The 27918-nt window shown below is 38.8% G+C and overlaps 1 protein-coding gene across 7 annotated transcripts in view; it reads right to left on the minus strand.

The window, feature by feature from the left end:
• Positions 1 to 27918, minus strand: part of CELF6 (CUGBP Elav-like family member 6) — a 116327-nt gene that overhangs the window by 62013 nt on the left and 26396 nt on the right. For all 7 annotated transcript variants that reach the window (XM_072627957.1, XM_072627952.1, XM_072627951.1 and 4 more), the window contains one exon: positions 20792 to 20874. Coding sequence is in view for 6 of the 7 variants with exons in the window: in XM_072627952.1 (XP_072484053.1) it covers positions 20792 to 20874 (83 nt within the window). In the remaining variant the exon portion in view is untranslated. The remainder of the gene's footprint in view (positions 1 to 20791; positions 20875 to 27918) is intronic.

Below are 27918 nucleotides of genomic sequence, written 5' to 3' on the forward strand. Positions count from 1 at the left end.
GGATGTGACTGGGGAGGACTGAAGTGTGTCAAGCAAGGGAGTTGGAAGGTCTTGACTTTAAGAGGGAATCACCCTTCATGAGTAGGTGCAGTTGAAAGCTACAGAGAATTTTTAGGGGGAGAGACTGTAAGACCAGTTTAAGAACTCCTGCTATAGAGTAATAGTTGATATTTATAAAGCTCCATGGTCCAGAGACTTCAGGTCACATGATACAACCCAGTCCTGTTGGAAGGTCCAACTCTGTTTTTATATATCTCTCTGAGATTAGCTTGACATTCACCCTGATTGCCTCTATGTATTTCTGGCTACTTTCAGGCCAGTTGGCAAGCTTCGTACTGGTCATGAGTCCCTCTAGCAATGCCATCAGCTTCAGGGGAGGTCAGTAGATCTCCTGTTTCTAGAATTCAGAGCTTCTTATGAGACAAAGGGTTCTTATATTCTCAGTCTTCCAACAGATCACAAGAGTATAGAGTACCAGAGTTTTCGGAAAATCACAGCTGGAAGGGACTCTCATTTTATAAATAAGGGCTCTTAAGTCTAAAAAGGTAAGGTGACATTCAAGTCACATAGCTAATCACAACAGAAGCAGGATGCAAATTCAGGTCTTCTAACTTCTAAGTGCCTTTTCTATAATATTATGCCTTAGGCTCTTTCTTTGTCTCAGGAACATCTAACATTGGCTGCTGGGTCTCCCTATAAGGAACATAGTCATTTCCCCAACCTTTTAGAATCCCTTTTCCAGAGTTCTCATGGTTTTACTAGTACACACACCTTATTGTTTCAGAATATTTGTTGAGGCCTCTGCTTAGAACCAATCTCTCTTGCCTTCGATCTTAATACCACAGTGCCCTTGGGTATCCTACTTAACTTAATCAATTTCATTGTCCTGCCTACTGGCTCCTTCCCCATTGCTTACAGATATGCCCATGTCTCCTCTAATATAAAAAAAACCCAAACCCTCACCTGATCCTTACTAACTCTTATACTATATCTCTATTTTCTGGCTAAATTCTTTTAGAAGGCTATCTTTAATAGGTTCCTCTACTTCCTCTCCTCTCACTCTGTTTTAAAGCCCCTAGAATGTGGCTTGTGATCTCACAATTCTACAGCTGCTTCTCTTTCCAAAGTTACCAATGATTCTAAGTGCCAAATTCAATGGCCTTTTCTCAGTCCTCATTCTTCTTGACCTCTCTGTATCCTTTGATAGTGTTGATCACTCTCTGCTGAATTCTCTCTTCTCTTTAGGTTTTTGGGACACAACTCTATCTATCCTGGTTCTCCTCCTACCTATCAGACCAATCCTTCATAGCCCACTTTATTGAAGCCTCATTCAGATCATGCCCATTAACCACAAGTGTCGCACAGGGCTTTGTCCAGGACCCTCTTCTCTTATATTACTTCACTTGGTGATCTCAACTCCCACTGATTTATTATCTCTAAACTGCCTACCTTCTCTGCTGACCTCCAGTCTCCCATCTCTAGCTATGTTTCAACATATTGAAATGGATGTCCAGTAGACATTTTAAACTCAACATGTTCAAAATTGAACTCATTACCTTTCCCCCTAAACCCTTCCTCCTTCCAAACTTGTCTATAATAGTTGAGGGTACCACCATTCTCCCAGTCCCACTGGCTCACAACCTAGGTATCATCTTTGACTCCTCACTATCTCTCACCTTCCCCCCACCCCTCAATCTATTGCCACAGCCTATCAATTTAACCTTTGCAGTATCTCTCAAATATGGTGCACTTCTGTCCTCTAATATTGTTACTGATACAGGTCCTCATCATCTCATGCTTTGTAGTTGTAGTAGCCTATGGTTGGGTCTTCCTGCCACAAGCCTCTTCTTATACCAATTCATCCTTCATTCAGCCACCAAAGTGAGTTTTCTAAAGTTCAAGTCCAACCATGTCACCTTCCCCCTACTCAATAAACTCCAATTATGCCCCATTATCATCAGGATCAAATATAAAATTCTGTTTAGCATTCAAAGACCCTCTTAACCTAGTGACTCTCCACCTCCAGTTTTCTCATACCTTACTCTGCCATGTAAGTGACATGGCACTTCAGTCAGTGACACTGACCTCCTTGATGTTCCACAAAAAAAGATACTCCATATCTCAGTTCTGGACTTTTTTCTCTGGGTATCACGCATGCCTGGGATATTCTCCCTCCTAATCCCTGCCTACTGGCTTCCCTACTTCCTTCAAGCCCCAACTAAAATTTTGTCTTCTACAGGAAGCCTCCCCCAATCCTTCTTAATGCTAGTGCCTTCTCTCTATTAAATATTTCCTTCTTTTCTGTATATAGCTCATTTTTACATCTTTGTGTGCTTGTTGTTTCTCCCATTAGACTGTGAGTTCCTTGAGGGCAGGGATGGTCTTTTGCCAGCACTTAGCATAGTGTCTGGCAAATAGTAGACAATTAATGCTTATTGACTTACTATTGACTGTGCCTCAGTGGCACACTGAATAGGGCAGACTGGACTGACATAGTTGATGTCATTTTTTATTGCTTTTCTTTGAATCAATGAATGAAAATTAATGAAAAATATTTATTTTAGTGCCTACATGTCAGAAACTATGTAATGTAATTAAAACGTACTGAAGATACAAACACAAAGTTCTCACAAGGAGCTTGCATCTTGATACAGTGACACAACAGGGGAGTGATAGTGATGTTAAAAAACCCAAAACAATATATAAAATATATAAAGCCCTTTATGAGGGCTAAAGTGATTCACCCAAGGTTTCACAGTTATTAAATGGCAGATCTGGAACTTGAACTCAGAGCTGCTGACTGAGTTCAGTGCAGTGGATTTTTCATTACATCAAGTTTTAAGAAAATAAACCAATATCCATATAATGTAGACATGAGACTATAAACAGAACCTCTCAAAGCCCCTCTTAAAATTCAACAGTGAAACCAACAGCCTCTAGGGTAGTAGTCATTGTCTTTTTAAAAGTGAGCAGATTATTGCGGGGAGGTAACAGAGAACAACCAAAAAATGTAGCAGAAAATGAATTAATGGGGAAGAAAATAGTAGAACAAGTAGTTGGTTGTGAGAAGGGGGGAGATAGCACCTTGAAAGTCTGTTAAATGACTCTCCGGTACTGGCTATCCATCTATCAATCAACAAGTATTTCTTGAGTTTTCCTGAGAGTCTTATTATAGGTATCATGAAGGATGAAAGAAGAGAAAATATGATCCCTTGAGGATTTATAGTCTAATTAGAGATAAAAACTAAGACATGACATGTGAGAGAATTAGAGAACAATAGAAGACAGAGTCTGAGATCTTAGAACATATGGCTCAGATCCAAAACGCTGCAGGTCAGAGAGAGGAGATATAAATGACATCTAGAGAGTTGGGGAAGGCTCCATGGAAGAAGTGGAATTTTACCAATATGCATAATTTGATTAGACAAAGTCAAAGGGGGAAGCCCTTCCACTAGAGGTATAATATTGATGTCGAGGAGTGGGTCAGAAACCAATCTAGAAATCCCAGAATATAATCATGGAAAATGAAAGGCAGAGAAGGAGACGTTTAACTGTTAAGAAGTGGCCACACCCAGTAGTCCCTTTATGAAGTGTGTGTGAGTTCCTTTAGTTGTTTAGAAGGGAAGCTTGGCTGTTGGGTAGGAAAAGATTGACAACTTCACCAGGTGACTCCGCAAAATGGAACAGTTCCAGATTAAGTCTGTTCTGATGATTATAGAGTCAAAGCAGCTTTGCAGAGTTGACCAGAAGACAGAAGGGGTAGGGTACTGGTGGGGGTAGGATGGAGTGAGGAGGGGATTTCTCTCTCTTATCCTTTCCTCCCACTTTGGTCATGATATATAGCAGCAGTAGAACTGCTTGTCCAATAGGACATAGCCTAGCTAGCAGTTCAACAATTCATCAGTTCTAAAGAGTTCATAGAATCTTTTGAGGTAGCAGAGGAATATATTTTCTAGTTAGACACAGAAAATCTGCGACTCTAGAAGGATGACTCCTGGCAACACAGAATAATCACTAATTTCTTTAACAAGCAGGTTGGAGTTGAAGAACTCAGCTGAGAGATTTACCTAGCAGAGACAGGGTGCCTAGAGGGAGCAACATAAAGACTTTAAAAGGGGAGAAAGGATATCAGAGCCCTATAGTGCCAGAGTCATGAGTTGCTTTGGCCACGTATGTTCCTTTCTTAATTTAGACATAGGAATGTGTGGGGAATCCCAAATGATAGTACCAAAAAAAGGTAGTAATTTCTCTTAGTGGGACAGGGAGGCTATTGCATTCCTTATAGTGCCTCACAAATGTGTCTCACTATATTATGTAGTTGGATGGACAACCTATGACATATACACATAGCTATACATCCATATATTGGACAGGTATTTCAAGTGCACAATAATATGGGCCTTGCAGTGAACTGAAGAAGCTGAAAAATTCTTTTAATGACCCCAAGATTTTCTCGATGATGAATTCCATCTTTTTAATATCAGTATTCTTTTGAGAATATCGTATGACTTCAAGTCATGAAACACTGAAGTTTACAAAGAATTGAAATTGAGGATCACCCAAAGGCCAATGAAGAGGAACATGGTAGGTACAAACAGGCTGCAACACATTACAAACATGGAATTATACAGGAGATGTGGTATGCAAGATATTATCAAAGAAATGTGCAATCAAAAAATAAGATAGGCTGGTGACATGGCAACAGCAAAGGATGCCAGTGTTGATTTTATACACATTCATGCTCATTCCTCCTGTGGACATTGTTTATATTTATGGAAAATTCACCCCAAGTTTATGGCTTTTATAGTTACTACTCTTACTATGCATTCTTAGTGAAAGGCTTTTTTTGTGAGCTAATTTTATCTATAGGCTGACTGTTAATGCATTCCTACTGATGGGAACTCATGAGCTATAGTTTTAGTAGTAAATATCCAAAGGGTACCCCACCCTCAACCCAATCATTAACCAGAAGGAGGGGATATTATAGTGAGCAAAGTTAGTCATGAGTGAATGTAGGGTATGTTTGTGTGTGTGTGTCTATGTATACAGTGAAGGGATGGGCTTAGCTAGAGGGATAAGTATAGAAATGTAGTGGGAGATAAGGTTGGATGGAGAATTTTTCACATTTTAGAGTAGGAAGGGATCTTAGAAATAATCTAGTGTAACTTCCCATTGGTTACAGGAATCCCTTCTACAATATTTCCAACAGGCAGTCACCCCAGTTTCTATTTGAACACTTCCAGTGACAGAGAGTTTATTATTTTGTGAAATAGCTTTGTTCCATTGGGAACATTTTGAACTGTTCACAGGTAAATTTTTTTTTATTGAGCTGAAATCTGCCTCCTTGTAGCTTCTACCTATTAGTCTTTGTTCTACTTTTTGGAGCTACACAGAATAAGTCTAATATTTTGTTCAAATGACAATGCCTCAACTATTTGAGACTAGTGGTCATGTTTCTACCCAAGTCTTCTCTTCTCCAGGCTAAATAACACTAATTCTTTAACAATATCTCCTATGATGGTTTCCAAACCAAAGAACATCTTGGTAGCTCTCTTCCAGACACATGTAGTTTTTAAATCTCCTTTTTATAATATTGCACCCAGAACTGGGCACACTATTACAGATGTGATCGGATGAATGTAGAATGCATTGGGACTCCTTTGATCTTGCACTATATTTCTACAAATACAGTGTGAGATAATATTCACTTTTTTTCTTTCCCAACATCACAGTGTTGGTACTTACTCAGTCTGTAGTTAAACCTTCAAATATTTTTCACATAAACTATTACTAAATCAGGCCAACCCCTCTTCACCCCCGCTTGTATGTGAGAAATCTATTTTTTAAAAACCTAAATGTTGTACCTTACATTTGTCTTTGTTAATTTTCATATTATAAGTTTTGGCACAGAGTTCTAGCCTATCAAGTTTTTTTGAATTTTAATTTTTGTCATCCAATATGCTGTCTTATCTAAATTGTCCTGAAATTTTGAGCTATCATTTACTCACATCATTGATTAAAAATATTGAAAAATTGCATAGGATCAAACACACAGAGCGAAGGCATGCTACTAGGTTCTATCTTCAGGCTAACATGGTTCCATTAACCTGTTAGACAAGTATTTATTAAATACCTATGCAAGGCACTAGGGATATAAAGATCATGATGGCTTCCTATAGTTTTAACATTCAACACTCTCTAGATGCGGTTAAATGGATAAATTTTCCAGTGAGTCTATGATGTCATTGATATGGGTGTCCCCTCAAGGGATACAGATTGTAACCCCTCCATATTTTATGTCTTCTCATAAGTTTACGCAAATGTGCTCAGGGTTTTCTTCAAATTCTCTTGACATCTCAAGAATATCAACTTAACAATGAACTTGGTATTTGCATAATTTATGAGATAGCATATGTAAAGCCTTATTTTTTCTTGCAAACTTTAAAGAGGTATGTCATCATCTTCATCATTACCATCATCCTTTGCTCTTATCATATCACCAGTTTATCTTATTTTTGATTAAACATTTCTTTGATGATACCTATCACATCTCCTATGTAATTCCTTATTTGTAATGTGTTAAAACCATTCACATCTACCATGTTCCTCTCCATTGACCTTTCAGTGATCACAATTTCAATTCTCTGGAGACTTAGTGTTCTATACTTGACGTCATACAAGATCTTAGAAGAATGTTAATATTAAAAAGAGGGAGCATGTCATAGAGAGATTCTTGGGGTTATCAAAAAAATTTCATGACTTTTCCAGTTCAATACTGCACCCATCTCACTGTGCACCTGTAATACCTATCCACTGTACATGTATGTGCATATACACATACATGTACATATACACATGGATGCACACATATATAAACAGAGACATATTTATGTAAGACATTTATATATAGACATGTACATGTATGCCATATACATACATATATATGTTGTAGATTGTCCATCCAACTATATAATATATTTTGAGCAACATACTTCCTTCCCTTCATTTCTTGTGAGGGGGTAGTCAGACCAACCTCTTTTGTGTGATCATGTGTTTCATTTCAGAGGCTCTATAGTTTTCTTGGGCTTGATGCAATCAGCAAAGTGTCATCTGCAACTAGGAGCATCCAGAGGACATGAACATTTACAGGAGATCTCTCTCTGTCTTCAACTCTGTGCTGAATCTTCTTTACAACAAAGGCAAACTCTTTTGGAGTGTATGTATCTATCTGCTTTACCAGCACTTACCACAGTATATGACACATAGTTGGTGCCTAATAAACACTTCCTGACTTACTTTGCCTTATTCCTTGCTTTGAATTAATGTCCGGAGAGTTGTTGAATGAGATTATTGCTGTTGTCATATCTTTTAAGGAATATTCAACCAGCTACAAATCCACCTAACCATGTTACATATACCACATTACTGAACCTTGTCTACAAGGGCATAATGAGAGACTTTATAAAAAACCTTGTTGAAATAAAAAATCTACAGCATTCTCTGTATTTACTAATCTAGTAGTCCATTAAAAAGGTAACGAGATAGATTTAATATGACTTACTCTGAATGAATCTGTGCTGGATTACTTTTTCTAAGGGCTCAGTGATCTCTTTTCTAAGAGCTCAGAAATCACTTCATCCTTTTTAGAATTCTGCCAGCTATTGATGTCAATCTACTCTTTCCTTCTTTGGAAAAGTGAAGCATTTGCTTCTTCTTCTGGAATCTTCTGGAACCTCTCTCATTCTCCATGATTTTCCCCATATTATCAACAGTGGGTCTGTAGTCATTTTATAAGCTTCTTCTAGTAGCCTGGGATGTAATTGGTCTAGGCCTGGGGACCTCAATTCATGTGAAGTAGCTAAGTGTCCTTTTGCAATCTCATCTATCTTGAACTTCAATTTCTTTAACCATTCTTGTCCTATTTTTTTCTTCCAATTGGAAGATAATTCCTCTTTATGGATAGTACAAGAACAAAAGTATCTGTCAGCTTGGTGGTATAATGCACAGAATGCTGGACTTACAAAAACTGGATTCAAATTCCATGTCTAAAGCGTACTACTTGGTTTCTCTAGACAAGTCATCTGAGCTCTTATCCTTTCAGGCAACTTTTAAAGATTTATCTCCTAAATTCAGAACAGGATATGTGTCTGAAGATATTACAACATCTAGGGAAGATGTATTAACGAATGCAAAGTGAAGTACACAGAAATAGGAAAACAAAACACACAATAACTGCAACACGAAAACAATGTTGGGTAATCTTAATAATCAAGCTGGGACCAGAAGAATAAAAGGGAAAATGAGGCTCCTCTCCTTTCTTTGTGGAGGTTGCAGACTATGGGTGTGGAACATTGTATATACTGTCAGATTCTGTTGATGCCTTTGTTTATTTTACTGAACTGCTTTTTGTCTCTTTAAAAAAATGTTAGAAGAAGTAGCTTTTGGATGGAGGGAGAATGTAAAAAATGATACAAATCAATATAATTTAAAAGAACATATTATACCATTTACACAAAACCTTCAAACAGAAGTTCTTTCTTTTTTAAACAGAAGCCCAATTTTATTGTCTTTATCCAAAATTCAGGCACTCCCTTCACATTCTTCTTTACTGAAGGAGTATATGTGTCGATTTTTTTTCCATTCTCAATTTCTTGGGGGAAGGATGTGGAGGGACAGAGAAGAGGAGCTACTGTTGCCCCTACTTTAGCTATGACTCTGCTCCCATACATAAGATACAATGGGGAGTGTAGAAATGGAGTGCATTTCACAAATAGAAAATGATGCTATTTTCTTCACGGGGATATGGATTTAAAGGCCTTTGGAAGTCGTCTAGGACTAACCCCATCTTTTTACAGATGAAGAGACTGAGATCGATTAAGGAAAAGTGATTTGTCCAAGGTCATACAGGTAATAGGTAGGAGAGGTGGTATGCTAAGCTAGGGTCCTTTGACCCCAATATCTAGCACTCTTTCCAAAACATCACAGACTCCAAGCATTTGTTATGTGACCTTGGGCAAATTGCCACCCTAGCTGAGTACCCCTGTAACCCCAGATGACTGAAGTCTGGAGCAAATAAACCCTCATATCCTCAGACTAAAGATGTTCCTCTGGGCAGAGCCAAGGCATCATTATTAATTAGCCCCAGGGTGGGAGGGGGAGGGGTGGAGACTGTAGTGTTAATTAGACTCAGGCCTCAGGGGAAGGAGCTCCTCTAGGCAGAGTAAAAAGCCTGAGGCTAATATCTTGTGACACCTGTCCTAGGGAGGAAGTACAGGGAGGAGAGGAAAAAAAGAGAAGGGAGGAGAGGAGGGGTGGGAAGAAAAAGACACAAGGGAGGAATGGACTGAGAGAGATAGAGAAGCAGGAACAGACAGAGACAAAAGGAGACCTAGAGACGGGGAGAGGGGAGTCAGGGGAGAGAGAGATAGAAACAGACACAGAGACAGGACAGACAGGTACACAAAGAGAAAGAGAGACAACAGAAAACAGAGAAAGAAGGAAGGGAGAAAGAGAGAGGATGAGAGATGGAAAGAAGAGAGAGAGCTGGAGAGAAATATGGACATAGATGTATCGTCACAGGGGGAAGGGAGATAAAAGAGAAAGTGATACAGAGAGACAAAAAAAGCTATGAAGTGGGAGAGCCTGGCTAGAGCTAGCCCCTTACTGACTGTTAGCCTGGCTCTGGCCCCTTGTTCCCTGAATTAATTCATCACAAACAGTATGATTTACCTTTTATATCAGGATAAAGACAGATTGAAGAATTTATGGGCCAGAGGCGGCTCAGGCAATCAGAGATCCATCTGGTCAGGATGCCCATCATCTAGGAACCGAAAGAGCTAACTAGAACCTTGGCTTTTCCCTTTGCATCTCACCCTGCCCAACTCTCCAGCCACCACCCATCACATGGTGATGTAGGCTTTATGGAATGTAATAAGTAGAGAAACAGGAAGACTTTTGCTTGGATGATTGCTATAGTCTATTTGGATTTCCTATCTCCAATCCACCCTTTCTATAACCCCTATAGTAAATTTTCTAAAGCACAGTTCTGACCACTTTACCCCCACCCTCAATTCCAATGACTTCATATTACCCCTAGGAAAAAATAGAAACTTCTGTTTGGCGTTCAAACCTCTCAGCCTAACCCAAAGATCTTCACAATCTGACTCCTATTTTTCTAGTCTTCTCACAAATAACAACCCTATAGGCACTCTACAATCCAGTTATACCTGCCTTCATGCTGATCTTCATACACAACTCTCCATCTCTCACCACTGTGCCTTTGTATTGACTACGAGTCATGAGTTCCACCAGTAACGGGGAAAGACGTGTAGCAAGTAGAGGGGGACAGGCTTGTAGCTAGGAATTTTCCCAGGTAACCTTAATATTTGGAATCTTAGCTTGTTGAAGGAAATATAGAGGGGAAGCTCACAATTCAGCTCACAATGACCTGAGGCTTATTTGAGTTATCACTGTTAGTTGCTTTACTCAAGAACTTTTTATGATTCCTCATTATCTACTGGAGAAAGTTGAAACTCTTTTGCCTGACGTCCAGGGTTTTCCACAAACACCCTATGTATTTATCCATTCATGACTTTGTCTACTCCCTCAGAAAGAATTTTAAGTCCAGTCAGACCAACTTCTTTGCTTTAAGGTACTATACATGCTGTCCTCATGAATATTCCCCATGACTGCTCATTCTATTTTCTTCATCTAGGAGGCTAAGCATTCTCAACCTATACAAATTCTAAACATTATTTAGGGCCCAGAGAAAATTTACAGTTTCCATGAAGCTTCCCTTGGTCACCCCAGGTCATAGTTATCTCTGGTCCCAACAACCTCTCCAGCACTTAAAGCAGATGATTAATAAATCTGCATTGAATTCTGTTCTGTCTTATATTCTTCTCTAGTTATTTCATTTGTAAGAGTCTTGTCTCCTTATTTAGATTTTGAGCTCTTTGTGGACAGAGACTATATTTTCTTTTTGTTTTCCCCAAAGTACACAGTAGTACACAGCTGAGGATATAATAGGAACAGAGAAAAGACTGATTCATAGTTGATTGAGTAATAGAAATCATGTTTGACTTGTAGTCAGAAGTCCTGAGTTAAATAATGATTCTACAACTTGTCCATGGGCAATTCATTTCACTTCTCTGGAGTAAAGTTTCCTCATCTGCAAAATGGAGGGGTTGTACTAGATGAGATGTCAAATCCCTTCTAATTTTAAATCCTATGGTCCATTTTCATGTGCTTAGAGACTGACTGAGAGATTCTCACTGAGGAGTGGCCAGCACAAGAAATGATCAGTTTTCACAGGGCTACATTTGCCACTTGGGCCATTGGGGTTTGGAATTTGTCTTTGAAGTCATCTCCCTGTGAGTCCATCAGTGGGAAAGACTAAGCAGATGGAATCTTCTCCCTAACAGGACTTGAGGAAATACTGAACTCCCCAGGATCCTGACAAACCCAAACCCCTCTGCATTAGTGCTGTCCTAATTCTTTCCCTCACTATCTTCGAGGGTAGGTTCTGAGTCCTGTGGTAGGTGAAAAATGAAATGACTGAGGAAACAAAGGTTAGATCTTCTGAGCATATTGACTTATTAAGCAACACATGCTAATTGCCTAACAAAATGGGACCAGACCTTCTCAGTTTAGACCTGGACCCCTAATACAGAGGGAGATAGACTTTTATACACAAAAATAATTAGTCAAATAAGGCCAATTAATGGAAACAATTAACCAGGATACAACAGTCCTATCTAGTTTATTGCCTATTGCCTTCCCTGCATAGAGTAGGTTGCTTAATAGATATTTGTTGAATTGAATTGATTGATTGTGCATCTTAGTGGGCTTTGCATCATCCATAGAATTGGGGAGGTGTGTTGGATGCTGTCAAACCCACTTTGAAAAATGTAGTACTAGAGGCTTGGGTCTAATCCGTCACATGTACAGTAATAGGTGATTAAGCATTTCGTTGTTGAATTGTGTTCTCTTGGGAAAGTTTCTTAACCTTTCAAAAACTCATTTTCCTAATCTTTAAAATGCCCTTTTTGACTCAGAGGATGTTTTATTTTTTACCTGAACCCATGATTTCATCAGTTTTGGGAACATTTGGTGCGGAAACCCTCTTGACCAATGCAGCTCAGTAACTTCTGTAACTTCTAGTAATAGCAAGTTTTCATGGGGCAATGAAAACTGTTTGACTTGAAAATAATTGACTTGCTCATTGTCATAGATCCAGTATCTCTTAGATATAGGACTTGAACCCATGTTTACACATATTAAAGCTGTTCTACCCAGTACGTCATGCTACTTCATGGAAGGTGGTTATCAAGACCAAATGGGATCACAGGTTTATAGATTTACAGTAGAAAGGTCCATTAGAGATCATCAAGTTAACACAATTATTTTGCAGATAAGGAAACCAAGTCTCAAGGGGGTTAAGTGACCTGTCCAATGTCCACAAATAATTAGTAGCAAAGCCAGGATTTGAACCAAGGTCCTCTAACTCCAAATTCAGTGCTCTTTCCACTGCTTCAAACACAGATTGCCACATCACACAAATGAAAGGGTTACTATGATTACAATTCCCATTTTCAAAAGCAACAGTATAGAAACTGTAACACCTTCCACTTTCCCCAATCTTTTTATTCCTTTGCAAAGGTGATGATGTAGAATAGTCCCAGAATCCCTAAAAGACCTAGAGAAATATTGATTTAGACTGTAAGGAGCACAATTACATGAAAAAATGAAAACAAAATAATATGTACCAGTAAATAAATGAATACCTTAAAGCAGGAAAATGTAAAAACTCCTTAATCTTTTATCTTTTATAAGCAAGGGTGGAAAATAGACCAGAAGAAGAGGAAGTGAGGTCATAAAATAGTGAAAAGAACATTAGTGAGAAAGGAGTCAGGAGATTGCAATATATAGTCTGCCACTTAGTATTTATACAACTTTGGGCAAACCACTTCTCTGTCTTATTTTCCCCATTTAAAAATAAGGGAAATGGACTAGGTGATCTGTTAAGCTCCCTATTAGCTCTAAATTCTATGATATCATCCCTTCTGTGAATTAGAAGAGACTTCAAAGGCCATCTAATTTAATCCATGTATGAGAAATATTCCTGTTTACAATATCTTTAAAATCATCCAACTTTTGCTTGAAGATCTCCAATGATGGGAAACCTCCTAATACCTATGGCAGCCCATTCTACTTTGGGACAGCTCTGGTTATTAAAGTAATTTTTCCTTGGACCAATACTTGCTATACCTGTCTCTCTACAACTTATTTCAATTACTCCTAGTTCTACTCTCTAGGTGCAAACAGGACAAGTCAAATCCTTCTTTCACATAATAGCCCTTCAAAATCTTAATGACACCTATCAGGTCTTTCCTACATCTTTGCCTGTTCTGGATAAATATTGTCAGTTCCTTCAAATGAACTTCATATAGTATGCTCACTCATCCATTCAACATCCTGATCATCCTCTTTTGTAAACATCTCACCCATATATTTCCTAAAATGTGGAAATCAGAACTTTAAATGTGGCTCACCAAGTACAGAGTAGAGTAGAACTATGAATTCTCTTATCCTGAACTTTATGACACTCAATTACTGTATTAACTTCTGGGGAAGTCATGTCACACTGTTGACTTGTAATGAACTTTCAGTCCACTAAAAATCCCAGGATGCTTTTGCAAGAAATGTCATCTAGCTATGCTATTTTGTGTGTTTATGAAGTTGAATTTTTCAATCCTAAATTTAGAACTTTACATTTATCCACACTAAATACAATCTTATTTGATTTGATTCTTTTTTTCTTTTTGAATTTTGACTCTTATCTTATGTATTGGCTATTCTTCCTAACCTCCTGTCATCTGAAAATTTGAGGCAGCTAGGTGGTACATTGGCTAGAGATCTAGATCTGTTGTCAGGAAGACTAGAGTTCAAATCTGGCATCAGCACTTCCTAGCTGAGTGACTACTTCACAGCGTTGTTGAGACAATCAAATGAGGCATTTGTCAAGTGCTTAGTACTGTCTCTAGCATATAGCTGGCACTTAATAACTACTTATTCCCTTTCTTTAGCAATGTCTTGATCTAAGCCATGGATATGAATATAGCCATCCATGGTCCTGATTTCACTCTCTTGATCTGATGAAGCACCAAGTACAGATCCCTGGGGATTTGCCTTCAAGTTGATATTGACCCCATTAGTGATTACTCTTTTAGGACTGGCTACTCAACTAATTTCAAACCCACCTAATTGTACTTCTATCTACATAAAATTTCTTCACCTTGTTATTAAACAGCTTGAGAGACAGTCTCTCAAAAATGCTTTGCTTAACTATGAATCTAATAATCTCAGCTAAGGTGAGTCCATTTCAACTCAAAAAAACTCCTCATTCCTGGGTCTCTGCATTGTTACAGCAGCATGACCAGCATGCATAAATCCATAGGGCTTTCCACAAAGGCCTCATGTACACAAATGAATACTAGTGAGATGGACAAAATGGACAGTTGGAACCTCCAATACTTATATGGCTTTGAAATAACATCTGGTAAAACACAGCAAGTAAGGATATAAGATGCCTGGGAGGAGTCATCAGGCTTCCTAAACTTAATCATTCCATTTCCAGCATTTGCCAGAAAGTCCTGGTGAGCTTGGATGACAAGCACCAGTTTTATCACACTCCTGATGTGGCAGAGGTACTGGTGTGGAGTAAGAGTTCTAGTACACTAGAGATCTAGGTTGGACTCTGAGCTTTGTCACTCATTAGGTATGTAACCTTGGATAAATCACTCCATCTTTCTGAACTTATCTGTAAATGAGGGTAATAACAATTGTACTACTCTCACAGGGGTTTTGTGAAAATCAAATGAGAAAATGTGTGTGTAGTACTTTGCAACCATAAAGTGCTACACAAATATGAATTATGATTATGAACTACTATTCAGTACAGATGCTCTTCGATTTCATTTTACTTTTTAAATGATTTCTTCCTGGCAGGAATCCTCACTTCATTAAGAGCTAGTTAAACTCCCCATCAATGTGTTCCAGGGCTTTGCTTCGCTAGCTTCTTTCTCTCTCTTCCTCTCTCTCTCAAAGGAAACACCCTGAGCAGCCAATTACCTTTTCTATAACCTAGCCAAAAGACTTATGAATAGGAGATTACTGATAATGATAGGATAATTCCCAGGGATTTGAGACTTAAGGTGTATTCGTCCTTCACTGCCAAAGAAGACCATGCCATCAGAGAAATAATGACATGACTTGCACTTGACTTTGTTTAGAGTGAGGGAAGGCTGTGCAGGTCACCAGCCTCACTTCTCCTCCAGAGTCATCTGAATCCAGTGACCAGATATTCACCAGGATGACTGGAGATGACCCAGGATGAGGCAGTTGGGGTTAAGTGACTTGCCCAAGGTCACACAGCTAGTGAGTGTCAAGTGTCTGAGGTGAGATTTGAACTCAGGTCCTCCTGACTCCAGCACTGGTGCTCTATCCACTGCACCACCTAGCTGCCCCTGAGACTAAAGGAAAGGAAGGAGAAAAGAAGACTCTGAAAGTTGGATGGGAAGGTAAGGAAGAAATTCAGATATTCTCTCTTTCACACAAATAACCACACACACACACACACACACACACACACATACACACACACACTTTCTAAAAGTTAAAGTTGCCCACATTAAGGAATAGGTTACCTTATGAAGTGATGAGCTTCCCCAAAATGAAAGTGTTCAAGAAGAGAATAGATGACTACCTTTCAAGGAATGCTTTAGAAGAGATTCTGCTTTGGGTAGAAGATTGGTCTACATGATTCTAAGATCCCTTTTGACTTGGAATCCACTATTCTTCAGGGAACTTCTGGGAGAGATATTGTGGAAGTAGAAGTAACAAGACTTGGGAACATATTAGATATGTGGGCTAAGGGAGAAAGAAGAACCAAAGGTGATGGGAAGGTTATAAATCTGAGATACTTTTGACACTTTTGTGTCAAAGATATTGTAGAAATGTGTTGCTAGGTTATGTAGATAGTAGCAGATCTATCTAAACCCTGGTAGTAGAAATTTAAACTTTTAGGGCTTTTAGATCAGTGGCAGTAGAGGATAAAACCTATGGAAGTGTTTTCTTGATGCCTTTATGCTAAGGGCTTGACCCCAACAAACTGTACAGTTTCCTAAGTCTGACCTGGGTGATATGGGACACTGTTTGATCTGATGTTCTATGTCACTGACTGTCATTATAACAAAGAACAAAGAGGAAAAGGGCCCACCTGAACTCAAGGTCTCTGGGAACTGTGGGTTCACATGCTCCAGAAGCCCCATCTTTGAGCCTCAGCAGCTATGTCTGTCAAATAGGAAAAGCCAATAATCAGGCCTCCCCTAGCTAAGATAACTGAGTGGTCCAAGGTTATCTCTAGTCCTCAGCATAGGTGAACAGCTAGAAAGAGAAAGGAAGGGGATGACATGGGAGGAAAGGAAATTCTTTTGCCCCTGACTCTGGGGGAGGAACTGCTCTGAGTTCAGTAAGGGGGACCCTAGTACAGGGAAGGGATTCCTTGAAAACCAGACTGGCCTACCTGCTCCCCTCCCACTTTACCTAGGAGGCACTGCTATGAAATTAGTAGCAGTCCCAGACTACACATGGACTCTTATATAGGCATCTGTACATTCCAGTCATTCTCTTACCCACTTATTTAGGATGTCACCTATTCCTCCATTAACATGTTTACAGACAAAGTTATATAAACACCCCCGTCCTATACACATGTGTCCCTCAAATTCATTCCCACTGCCCTAATATGCCTCTAACATATTCAAAATCTGTTAGAAAATGAAGATAGTTCATGATGTCATCTTCCAGATGAAGCAAAATCTGAAAGGTGTGCATAGAATTTGCAATGGCCAGAGAAAAGCCTTGGGCTCAGAGGTCTTCTCAGGGACCAGCTGCTTTCCTCTTTCCTTCCTTCCCCTCCCCATATTTAACTTTTGATTTCCTAGTGCATGGCTTAGTACAACTCCTGCCTGTTCCCATGACTTCCCTCTGGCCAAGCTTGGGAAAGATTGATAGCCCATACCATTTACTCTGCAGACCAGCAGAGCCATCGATTTTTATTTAGGAGAATAATTAAATATTTATTTTCACTTTGTTAAGCTCAGAAGGTTGAAACCCAGATAAATTCAAGTAGAGTGGAGTCCAGAGGGAATCAATGCTACATTTTGGCCCTGGAGAACAGGGGCCTTCAGGCCTGAATAGCCTTATTGGGGAGATGGTGTCTTTTAAGGTAGATACAGCCAGACTCTGCATTTCTCTGTGTTTCTGAGATAACGTTTAGGCCCCAGATTTCTCAACACACAAAGGGAAAGAGCTTCTTTTGCACTCAGGATTCCAGGTCTAAGTCTCTTGGTGGATACTGGAAAATAAGTGAGGAGCTCTGGGCTAAGGAATTTGAGCTTAATTTGTAGACAATAAGTATTCCTTGAAGCTGCTGACTCTAAGGCCCTAGTCCTAGCTGGGGGCTCCTCAGCTCTTGGGTTGTGACAGTGCTGGCATATGCTTTTATGGTCTTGAAGAAGGAAAACATTAGGAGGCACCTATCCAGTTGACCCCTCCTCCCATACCTCTCCAAATCATAAAATATTAGAAGACACCTTAACTCCTTAGAGTTCACCTAAATTCTAAATTAGGAAACTGAGCCCTCAGTTGTGACTTTCCTAAGGTCTCATAGCTAATTAGTGGCAGATCAAACCCAGCATCAAACCTAGATCTTTTTAATTCCAAGTGCTTGGCTCTTTCCAATACAGCATGCCAAGTTGTTCCCAAATCCATTTTAGCTGCTTCCTATATATGATCCATTTTCTTGGAGCTTCAGGATGAGTAGAAACTGTTTCTGACCAAAGGCCAAGCTCCTAACACAATGAATGGTGGTGACAGTAAGAAATCTTAAAAGAAGCGTAGTCCTCACTATTGGACCCCTTCCCTCTGCTTATCCCCTCGTTCATTTGAAGTGGCTCCTTTGCATTGGACATCCCTTCCTAACTCTGAATCCATTCCGTCTTTGTTGCTCTATTGATAATTACTGATCTCTGCAGCCTAGCCAGAAGTAACCTACTCCCAGGGTCCTTGTAGTAGAAAGAAGCTATGGTTCATGCCGATATCATCAAGTGTCCTCTTTAGGTACCAGCCATGTTACAGTGGATATGGAGTCAGAGGACCTGGGTTTGGATCCTGATTCTGCACCTTACTATTTTTGTGGCCTTGGCTAAGTCTCTTCCTTAACTCTTGTTAGGTTTGATTTTTCTCATCTCTAAAATGAGAGGGTTAGGTTATATGACCTCTAAAGTTCCTTCTTATTCTGAATCTATCATACAAGGGTGGTGTTAGGATCAGAGCCAGGAATATTTCTGAACACTGTCGAGCTTAGAACTCCTTTTGCATCTCACAAATCACATGGATCACTCTCTTCTCTATGTATAGATCTGGTCAGTTCACTCCTGCAATGAAGACCCTTTCTGGATCCAAACTTTAGCCTAGTATTCAAGACCTCCATAAACACAGGGAGTGACAGACCCTAAGAGAAAGAAGGCAAGATAAATGTATTCAAAATGTTTCACCTCTCTGAATCTTAGTTCCTTTATCTTTAAAACTAGAGGTTTAGATTAGATAGTCTCTAAGGTCCTTTCTATCTCTGACATTCTAGAATTTGAACACCTTTCAAGCCTTATTTCCTACACTCCCCATATATTCCTTTCATTCCAGTTTGGCTAATCCATTCGTTATATCCTTATGTGCTTCTGCTTCTTTCTTCATGCTGCCTGCTTTACTTGGAACATTCCATATCTTCCTTCCTACCCAGTTCCTATGTATCCTTTGAAGTCTGTGTCCACTAGAAAGCTTCCTTGACTACTCTAGGTTACATCGATCTCTTTTTGTTCTGACTTTCTATAGTATTAGTGTTCATGTTGCTGAATGATCATAAGATCATCTACTTTAAGGTAGGCTGAAAACCAGAGGAAATCCAGTCCAACCTTTTTGTTTTGTTGATGGGGAAACTGAGGCTAAGAAGTTAAGTAGCTCACTCAATGTCATACAGATAGTATGTGACACTTGAAGCAAATTTCCACTGAACTATTACATATATGTTTTGTCTTTCTGACAAGATCATAAACCTCCCCAAGGCCCCGAATCACATCTTCTCTTCTGGTTTCCCTACTAGTATCTAGCCCATGGCTGAGGACACAACAAACAAAGAAGAAAATGATATAGTTCACTCTGTAGGAAACATTTCATCTGAGGGAGTAGGAACATATTAGGGGGAAGAGAGGAACACAAATTTCTGGACCTAGCATGATCAATTCTGGCATATGAATGTCTCATAGAGCCAGAGTCAGACCTCTTGGAGTCTGGCATTCTGTGACCACCCCTACTTGAAGGGAGTGTTCTTGTGCCAGAATCTTTAGTTTTTCACACTTCTCTCTCATACAATAGAAAGATTGTGATATTTGGAGTCAAGGACCTAAATTTGAATCTAATTTCTCTAGCTGTAAAATGATGCTCTCCAAGGTTCCTCCTAGCTCTAAACCTATCATCATAGCTCTGCCACTTCTTACTTACAGTCACTAAGTAAATCACTATAACTCTCTGGGCTTTGGTTTCTTAATCTTTGAAATGAAATCTTAAGATCTTTGAAATGAAGAATTTGGAAGCATAGGTGATCTTTTAAAGTGCCTTCTAGCATTAGATCTTGATTCCATGATCTTGTTCTTCTGGTTCCAGTCAATGGCAGTTTCCTGACTTTCACAAAGGGGATGCCTAATTTTGTGATGAGAGGCATTATTTCCTTGTTACTTGAAACCCAAGTCATTCTATATATTTTGTTTAATATTTTTTGAACTGTTGACCAAATCAGGGCTGGTCACCAATAAAACATACAAGCACTGCCTTACACAGAGAAGGCATCCAACGTTTTTCAGATTGTGGCAAAGGGCCATTCTCAGTGACTTTCACAGGGAGGAGGAAATTGTGATGGGAAGACAAACAGGGTTAGAGAGGCTGGGAATATATCCAGCGGATCTCTCAACCTGTTCTGAGCTCCTTTCTGAGCAAATTCTAAGGCTCTAATCATATCTTCACATCTACCATTAAGTGACTCTTTCAGGGCAACATCCAACATTGGAATCTGAAAGCTAGAGTTCCAAAGGTTCTTCCTCCTCTCTACCCCCAAACTCAGGCCAAGGTGGACAAATCTCAACCTTCATCCCTTCTACCTCTCTGCCACTCCTTCCTACCCCAGTTGCTGCTCTATCACCAGGAAGGTAGGGATTGAATCATGGATACATGATATTTAGGCCATAGGACTGAGATGGCTCTGGTATAGAGTTTCTTAAATTGGGGTGAATGAATTATTTAAAAATATTTTGATACCTGATTTTCAGTATAGTTGGCTTCTTTTCTATAATTCTGTGCATTTTATTGTATGCATTTATTATTCTGAGAAGATGTCTATCGGATTGCCAAAAAGGTTCACACATAATACAAAAATCTGATCTGAAGAAAGCCAAGCACACACACTAACCTCAGGACTCTCAGGGGAAGGGACCAACTTATCCTGTCCCATTATCCTGCCTTCTATCCCCATCTTAACTTAGAACAAGTCCTGAGCCTTCTCAAGGCTCACACACCATCTCCACCCAAGTGCGTGAGGATGGGGACATTCCTGCCCTGAAACGATTGCCCCTTTGACACTCTAGTTCCTTTTCCTGCCCCCAAATGATTTATGACTTACCCCTGGCAGGGTCTTCTGCTCATGCAGTGCACTTTGGGCTTTGAGGGCTGAGTCCCGGGCGCAATATGTGAGGAAGGCACAGCCTGTGGAGGAAAGGATGGGACATGTCAGGGAACACGAAGTCTCCCTAGATGTCTCCATGAAAACCCTGGTTCCTCTTACCTGCCCATGCATGTGGAGTTCTCTTGCAGTCATGTGTATCTTCAACACTACCCACTGAGAGAAGTGGACTCTCTCCCCAGGACACCTGAACTTGGTCTATTCAGTTCCCTCTAGCAGACACGGCCTATTCTGTCACTAAATGTCATCTCCCTTAAAAAAAGACCATCTACTTTAGGAAACCTTCCTTGATACAGCACATACACTTATATGTATAGGGTTTACTCAGGTAGCCAATCCCATCCTAGTCTGCCCTTCCCTATTTCTCTATACTTCTCCAAGGTATAGAGAATATAGAGAACTTCCAAAGTTCTCAGTGAAGGAAACTGTCTTTTGCATTTTCAGTGTTAGCACATAGTAAGTGCTTCATAAAGGCTTGTTGACTGCATACAAGCACCTATTACACACAAGTATTTTAAATAAATATTTTACTTTTCTTCCAATTACTTGTAAAAACAATTTTCAACATTATTTTAAAAGTTTTTTTGAGTTCCAAATTCTCTCCTTCTCTTACTCCCCTTCCCTCTCCTTGAGATGGTAAGTTATAGCTTATATATATATAGGTTATACATGTGTAATCACATCTTACATAAAATATTTTGCTAGACTGAGGATTTTATATGTGTTCTGCCCTCAGTATATAATATAATGGGTCTGGGGAAATACAAGGGACAGTGAGATACAAAGGAGAGATCTAGGTGAATTTACTCTAAGAAATTTGAGCAGGGAGAAATCACTTTGATTTGGTGGTGTAGTATGGAATTAGGGTAAGCTTCATGGAGGAGGTGGTATCTGAGTTCGGTCTTAAAGGAAGGCAAGGATTTCAAGAGATGGAAATTGAGTTGGGATCAGTTCTAAGTGTGGGAAACAGTATGAAAAAGACTAAAGAGATGAGGGGAAAGGATAAGGGTTGGGGATGAAGGGTAATCAACTTTGACTAGAATACAGAATATATGAAAGAGAATAGTAAAAGACTGTACAGTTAAATTAAAACCATATTGTGGAGGACCTTGAATGCCAGAGTTAAAACTTCATACTTTATTCAGTAGATAATAGGAAGTCATTGAAGGTTTGTGAATAGAAGAGAAATAAATGATCACAGTGGTGTGTTAAGAATGTTAACCAGATCATAACATTAATAGCTGTCTTATAAAATACTTTATAGATATTATTTCACTTGATCTTCACAACAATGCTTGGAGGTAGGTGCTATAACTATCCTATTTTATAGATGAGGAAACAGAGACAAATTGTGGTTAAGTAACTTTTATAGGGTCACACAGTAAGTTTCTGAGATAGAATTTAAACCCAAGTCTTTCCGAGTCTGTGTCTATTACAACATAATCAAAGAGCATATAGACTGGAAGCAGAAAGAGCAGGCATAAGGTTATTCTGTTAATCCAAGTATGTAACCTAGACCTCAAGTATGATGGCTACAGTAGGAGTGGAAAGGGGTTGATCACTTGGAGAAATACACAGAGGTGGAAATGATAAGGCTTAGTAACTGATCGGATATATGTATAAGGTAGAGAGAGGAGAAAACTCAGGGAGAATATTATATCTACGCTAAAGTTTTATAAGGGCTATCATATAAAGAAGAGAACAGACTCATTTTGTCTGGTACCAGATGGCAGAACCAGGAGCAACTGGTGGAAATTTCTAACAGCAAATTTAGCCTTGAGGTAGAGAAAACCTTAATTAGAACTGTCCAGAAATGGAAAGGGTTAACAGTGATTGTTTTCCTTTTCTTATAGATCTTCAGGAAGAGTCTAGATTGGGACAGAGCCAAGATGGTGGAGTAGAGGCAGGGACTTATCTGACATCTCTCAAATTTTTCTCCAAACAACTTTAAAGTAATACCTTAAAACAAATTCTGGAGCGACACAACCAATGAAAAGATGGGTGAAACAATTTTCTAGCCCAAGACAACTGAGAAGGTCATTAGGAAAGGTGAGAGTAGAGCATCGACTTGTACAGGCCATGTACCCAGCAAGTCAGCAGCAGGCCTTGGGTACGACTGAATCAGCAGTGACTGCTTTCAGAGTTTTCAGCCCACATACAGTAGGGGGTCAAACAACTGGTCAGGAGATTACAGAGGATGCTTTGCTGGTGCTGGATGCAGGACTCTATCACATTGCCCATAGTTGGTTCTGTGTCACAACCCCAGGGCAAAAAGAAACACTAGCACATTAGGATGTGCAGCCATAGGGTTGACCTTGGTCACAGTTCCAGAGTGGAAAAGAGTGCTTATGGTCACTCACAGACTAGAGCACTGTCCAGGGCAGCAGTGACCACACCTCTCTTTAGGGCATACCACTTTAGAAGAACTGAAAACTTACAGATTCCCCAGAGCTAGCTCTGAAAATAGTAGCATGAAAAACCTGAAGCATGGGACAGCACCCCCTCCACCTCAGGAGCAGAGCCCTACTTTAGTATAAAGTTAAAAGTCAAGGAATAGGCTGGAAAAATGAGAAAACCATCAAAAGAATAATCATACCATAGAAAGTTACGATAGTGACATGGAATATCAAAACACAAACTCAGAAAAAGACAACATTAAGTCCAAATAGCTATACCCAAAGTCTCAAAGAAAAAAAATGTGTATTGGTCTCAGGTCCCAAAAGAATTCCTAGAACTGCTCACAAAGGGTTTTAAAAAATCAAATAAAAGAGGTAGAGGGAAACATAAATAAAGTAATGCAAGAGAATCATAAAAAGAGTCAATAGTTTGGTAAAGGAGGCACACACCTTAGAAAACAGAATAGACCAAATGGTAAAAGAGGCACAAAAATTCACTCATTAAAGCAAGTCCTTAAAAAGTAGATTTGACCAAATGGAAAAGGAGGTAAAAAACTTATTGAAGAAAATAATTCCTTAAAATGAGAATTGGGTAAGTGGAAGCTAATGACTCCATGAGACACCAAGAAATAATATACAAAATAAAAAGAATGAAAAAATAGAAAAACAATTGAGCTGGAAAATACTTCAAGGAGAGATAATTTAAGAATTATTGGACTACCTGAAAGCCACAATAAAAAAAAAAAGAATCTAGACATTGCATTTTAAGAAATTATTAGGAAAACTGCCATGATATCTTAGAACCAGAAGGTAAAATAGAAATTAAAAGAATATACCAATCACCTCCTGAAAGAGATTCCCAAAGGAAAACTCCCAGAAATATTGTACCCCAATTTCAGAGCTCCCAAGTCAAGGAGAAAATAGTGCAAAGCAGCCAGAAAGAAACAATTCATATATTGTGGAGCCAGTCAGGATCACACTAGATTTAGCTGCTTCTACATTAAAGAATTAGAGGACTTGGAATATGATATTCTAGAGGACAAAGGAGTTAGCATTACAATGAAGAATTACCTATCCAGCAAAACTGAGTATAATCCTTTGGGGAGGGGGGGGGAGGGAAATTGATATTCAACGAAATAGAAGACTTTCAAACATTCCTCACAAAAAGACCAGAGCTGAATAGAAAATCTGACTTTCAAATACAAAACTTAAGAGAAGCATAAAAAGGCAAAGCAGAAAGACAAATTATAAGGGATTCAATAAAGTTAAACTGTTTACATTCCTATATGGAAAGATGGTGCTTATAACTCTGCAATTAGAAGGAGTATAAATAGACAGAGGGCATGGGTGTGAGTTGACTATGATGGAATGATATCTAAAAAAAATAAAATTAAGGGGTAAGAACGAGGGATACACAGAAAGAAGAGGGAAAGGAGGGGTAAAATGGGATAAATTGTCTTACATAAAAGAAGCATAAAATAGCATTTACAGTGGAGGGAAAGATGGAGGGCAGCAGACAAGGCTGAACTGTTAGAAGAAAGGGCATGACTGTCAGGTAGTAATCATAATTGTGAAAAAAATTTATAGCAAGTTTCTCTGATAGTTATTATTTCTCAAATATATAGAGAACTGAGTCAAGTTTATAAGAACACAAATCATTCCCCACTTGATATATGAATGGGCAGTTTTCAGATAAAGAAATTAAAGCTATCTACAGTCATATGAAAAATGTTCTAAATTACTATTGATTAAAGAAATGAAAATTAAAACAACTCTGAGGTACCACCTTACACCTATAAAATTGGCTAATATGACAGAAAAGGAAAATGACAAATATTGGAGAGGATGTGGGAAAATTGGGCACTAAAGCATTGTTGATGGCTTTGTCAACTGATCCAATGATTCTGGAGAGCAATTTGGAATTATGCCCAAAAGACTATAAAACCATACATACCATTGACCGTGCAACGCCACGATTAGGTCTTTATCCCAAAAAGATAAAAAAAAATCAAGGAAAAGGACCTATAAATACATAGTTGTCTATAGCAGCTTTTAGTGGTGACAAAGAATTGGAAATTGAGGGGATACCCATCAAATGGGGAATGGCTTAACAAATTGTGGTATGTGATTGCAATAAAATACTATTGTACTATAAGAAATTATGAGCTCTCAGAGAAACCTGAAAAGTCTTAGATAAACTGATGCAAAGTGAAGTGAGCAGAACCAGAAGAGTGTACACAGAAACAGCAATATTGTACAACGATCAATTGTGAATGACTTAGCTATTCTTAGCAATACAATGATCCAAGACAAATCGGAAGGACTTATGAAAAATGCTGTCCACCTCCAGAGAAAGAACTGATAAAATTTGAATGCATCAAAACACACTTAAAAAACTTTCTTTTTCTTTTTTGATCCATGTTTTCTTTCACAATATGGCTAATATTTCATAACCACACCTGTATAACCTATGCCAAATTGCTTGATTTCTCAGTGAGGAGAGAGGGAGAGAATTTGAAATTCAAAATTTTAAAAAATGAATGTTACAATTGTTTTTACATGTAACTGAAAAAAATAAAATACTTAAAAAGCTAAATCATTTGTCAAATATGCTATGGTGAGAATTCTTTTTATGTATAGGTTGGACTAGATGGCTACTGGAGTTCATCTCACCTCAAAATCTGTGATCTTTGAAGGGTCAAAGATAAATCCAAGGTTATTATTTTGAAGCCTGAGAGACTGGGCACATGATAGCACCATCAATACCATTAGAGAAGATGGGGGAGGGGCATTTAAAAAAATGGGAATGATGAATTTAGTTTTAGGTATGTTAAATTTGAGGTATCAACAGGATATTCAGTTATAGATGTTCAACAGGTAGTCTGAAATTTAAGACCAGAGCTTTGATTGGGGCTGGAGATACAGATTTGGGTGTCAAGATCATAGAGGTGATAATTAAAGGCATGGGAGAGGGGTAGATCAGCAATAGTCCAAATACAGAGAAAAAACAAGAGAATTCTTGGAAAAAACCTTGGGGAATACCATATTTAAGGGATGAGAGAAGATATAAGTGGAAAAGAAGAAGTGATCAGAGAAGTAAAAAAAGAACTGTGAGAATTTAGTGTTGGAAAATGAGGGGGAAGAGAGATGTCAAAAAGAAATGGGTAGACTACAATACCAAATACTTCAGAGAGGCTAAAGAAAATGAGGACAACAAATCCATTGGATTTAGTGATTAACATGTCAGTGATCTTAAGGAAAGTAGTTTCAGTAGAGTAGTGGGGAAAGAAACTATATTATAAGGAACTGAGTGAATGAATAGAGAAGTAGGGAAAAGAATCCACATTGATCACTCTTGTGGAATAGATGACTAGGACTATCTTTTATTTTTCTCTTTAGGATATTTCACTTCCTTCCCTGATTCCTGTGAAGGGTTTGTGATGGATAAACATGTATGTAACTGCTCATGATAATATGTGACTGTGTTTACATTTTTGTTGGTGGGTGACTGTCAAATAAATGGAATGATGTCCACTGGGACTGGGGAGAGATTACAGGGTGACTAAAGAAGGTGACTAAATAGTCAACATTTCTTGAACCTTGCTATTAACTTCTTTGTTAAAGAAAAACTATCATCCATAGGTTGTCCGATCTCTTCCAATCTCTGGACTTGAATTTCCTTATCTAAATAATGAGAGGACTAAGATAACCTCTAAGAGCTTTCCAGTTGTAACATTCTAAGACTAGGTACTATGAATCCATGACTTTTTAGGTTTAGGGCACCTGGGTGGTTTAGTGGTGGATTAGAAGACTGAGCCTGGAGTCAGGAAGTCCTGAGTTTACATCTAGCCTCAGATACTTATTAGCTGTGTGACTCTTAATTTCTGCTTGCCTCAGTTTCCTAAGTGTAATATGGGGATAATAACAGTGCCTACCTCCCTGGGTTGTTGTAAGGATCAAATAAGACAATATTTGCATTATTACAATATTTATTTGTAAAAAGTACTTAGCACAGAGGCACATAGTAGGCAGTATATAAATGCTTATTTACCCCTCACCTCTCTCACATTTGATTATGTGTAAGAGAAAGTTCAATTGTATGTTTATGCAACTGTGTGTGTACAATTGTATTCTGCAAGACTGCATATGAATATACTTGTGTGTGTCTCTTTGTGACTGTGCATGTTTCTTAGTCAGTCAATATGCATCTATTAAGTGTCTACTGTGTGCCAGTTACTGCGCTAAGCACTACATGAGAGAGTGAGGGTTTGTGTATGTTCATCTTTGATATCATATGTATACAGATAATAAATAGAGAATTTCTATCATTTCCCTCTCTGTTTTTCTCACACTGGAGTGAAAAGAGCAGGTACTGTTATTCTCTCTCCTTGCTCTCCATTCACATCTACCTCTCCTTGTTCTGTTTTTAGATGTTTTCACTCACTTTCTTCGCTGCCTCTTCTCTGTTAACCAGATAGGTTCCAGAGGCTAAATGTCGGAATTTTTATGCTGGGACCAAGTTGCAGCAGCTGGAGGTGATAAGGTTAACTTCTTCTTCTCTGACTGTGTTTCTCCTTCTACTCTTCCCCCCACCCACCCACTTCCATGATAGAACAAAATCTTCCTGACAATGAAAAATGGAATCTAGGTTGTGTACTGGGGAATCTGATG

This window comes from Notamacropus eugenii, chromosome 1 (genome assembly GCF_028372415.1).
Source record: "Notamacropus eugenii isolate mMacEug1 chromosome 1, mMacEug1.pri_v2, whole genome shotgun sequence".
Taxonomy (NCBI): domain Eukaryota; kingdom Metazoa; phylum Chordata; class Mammalia; order Diprotodontia; family Macropodidae; genus Notamacropus; species Notamacropus eugenii.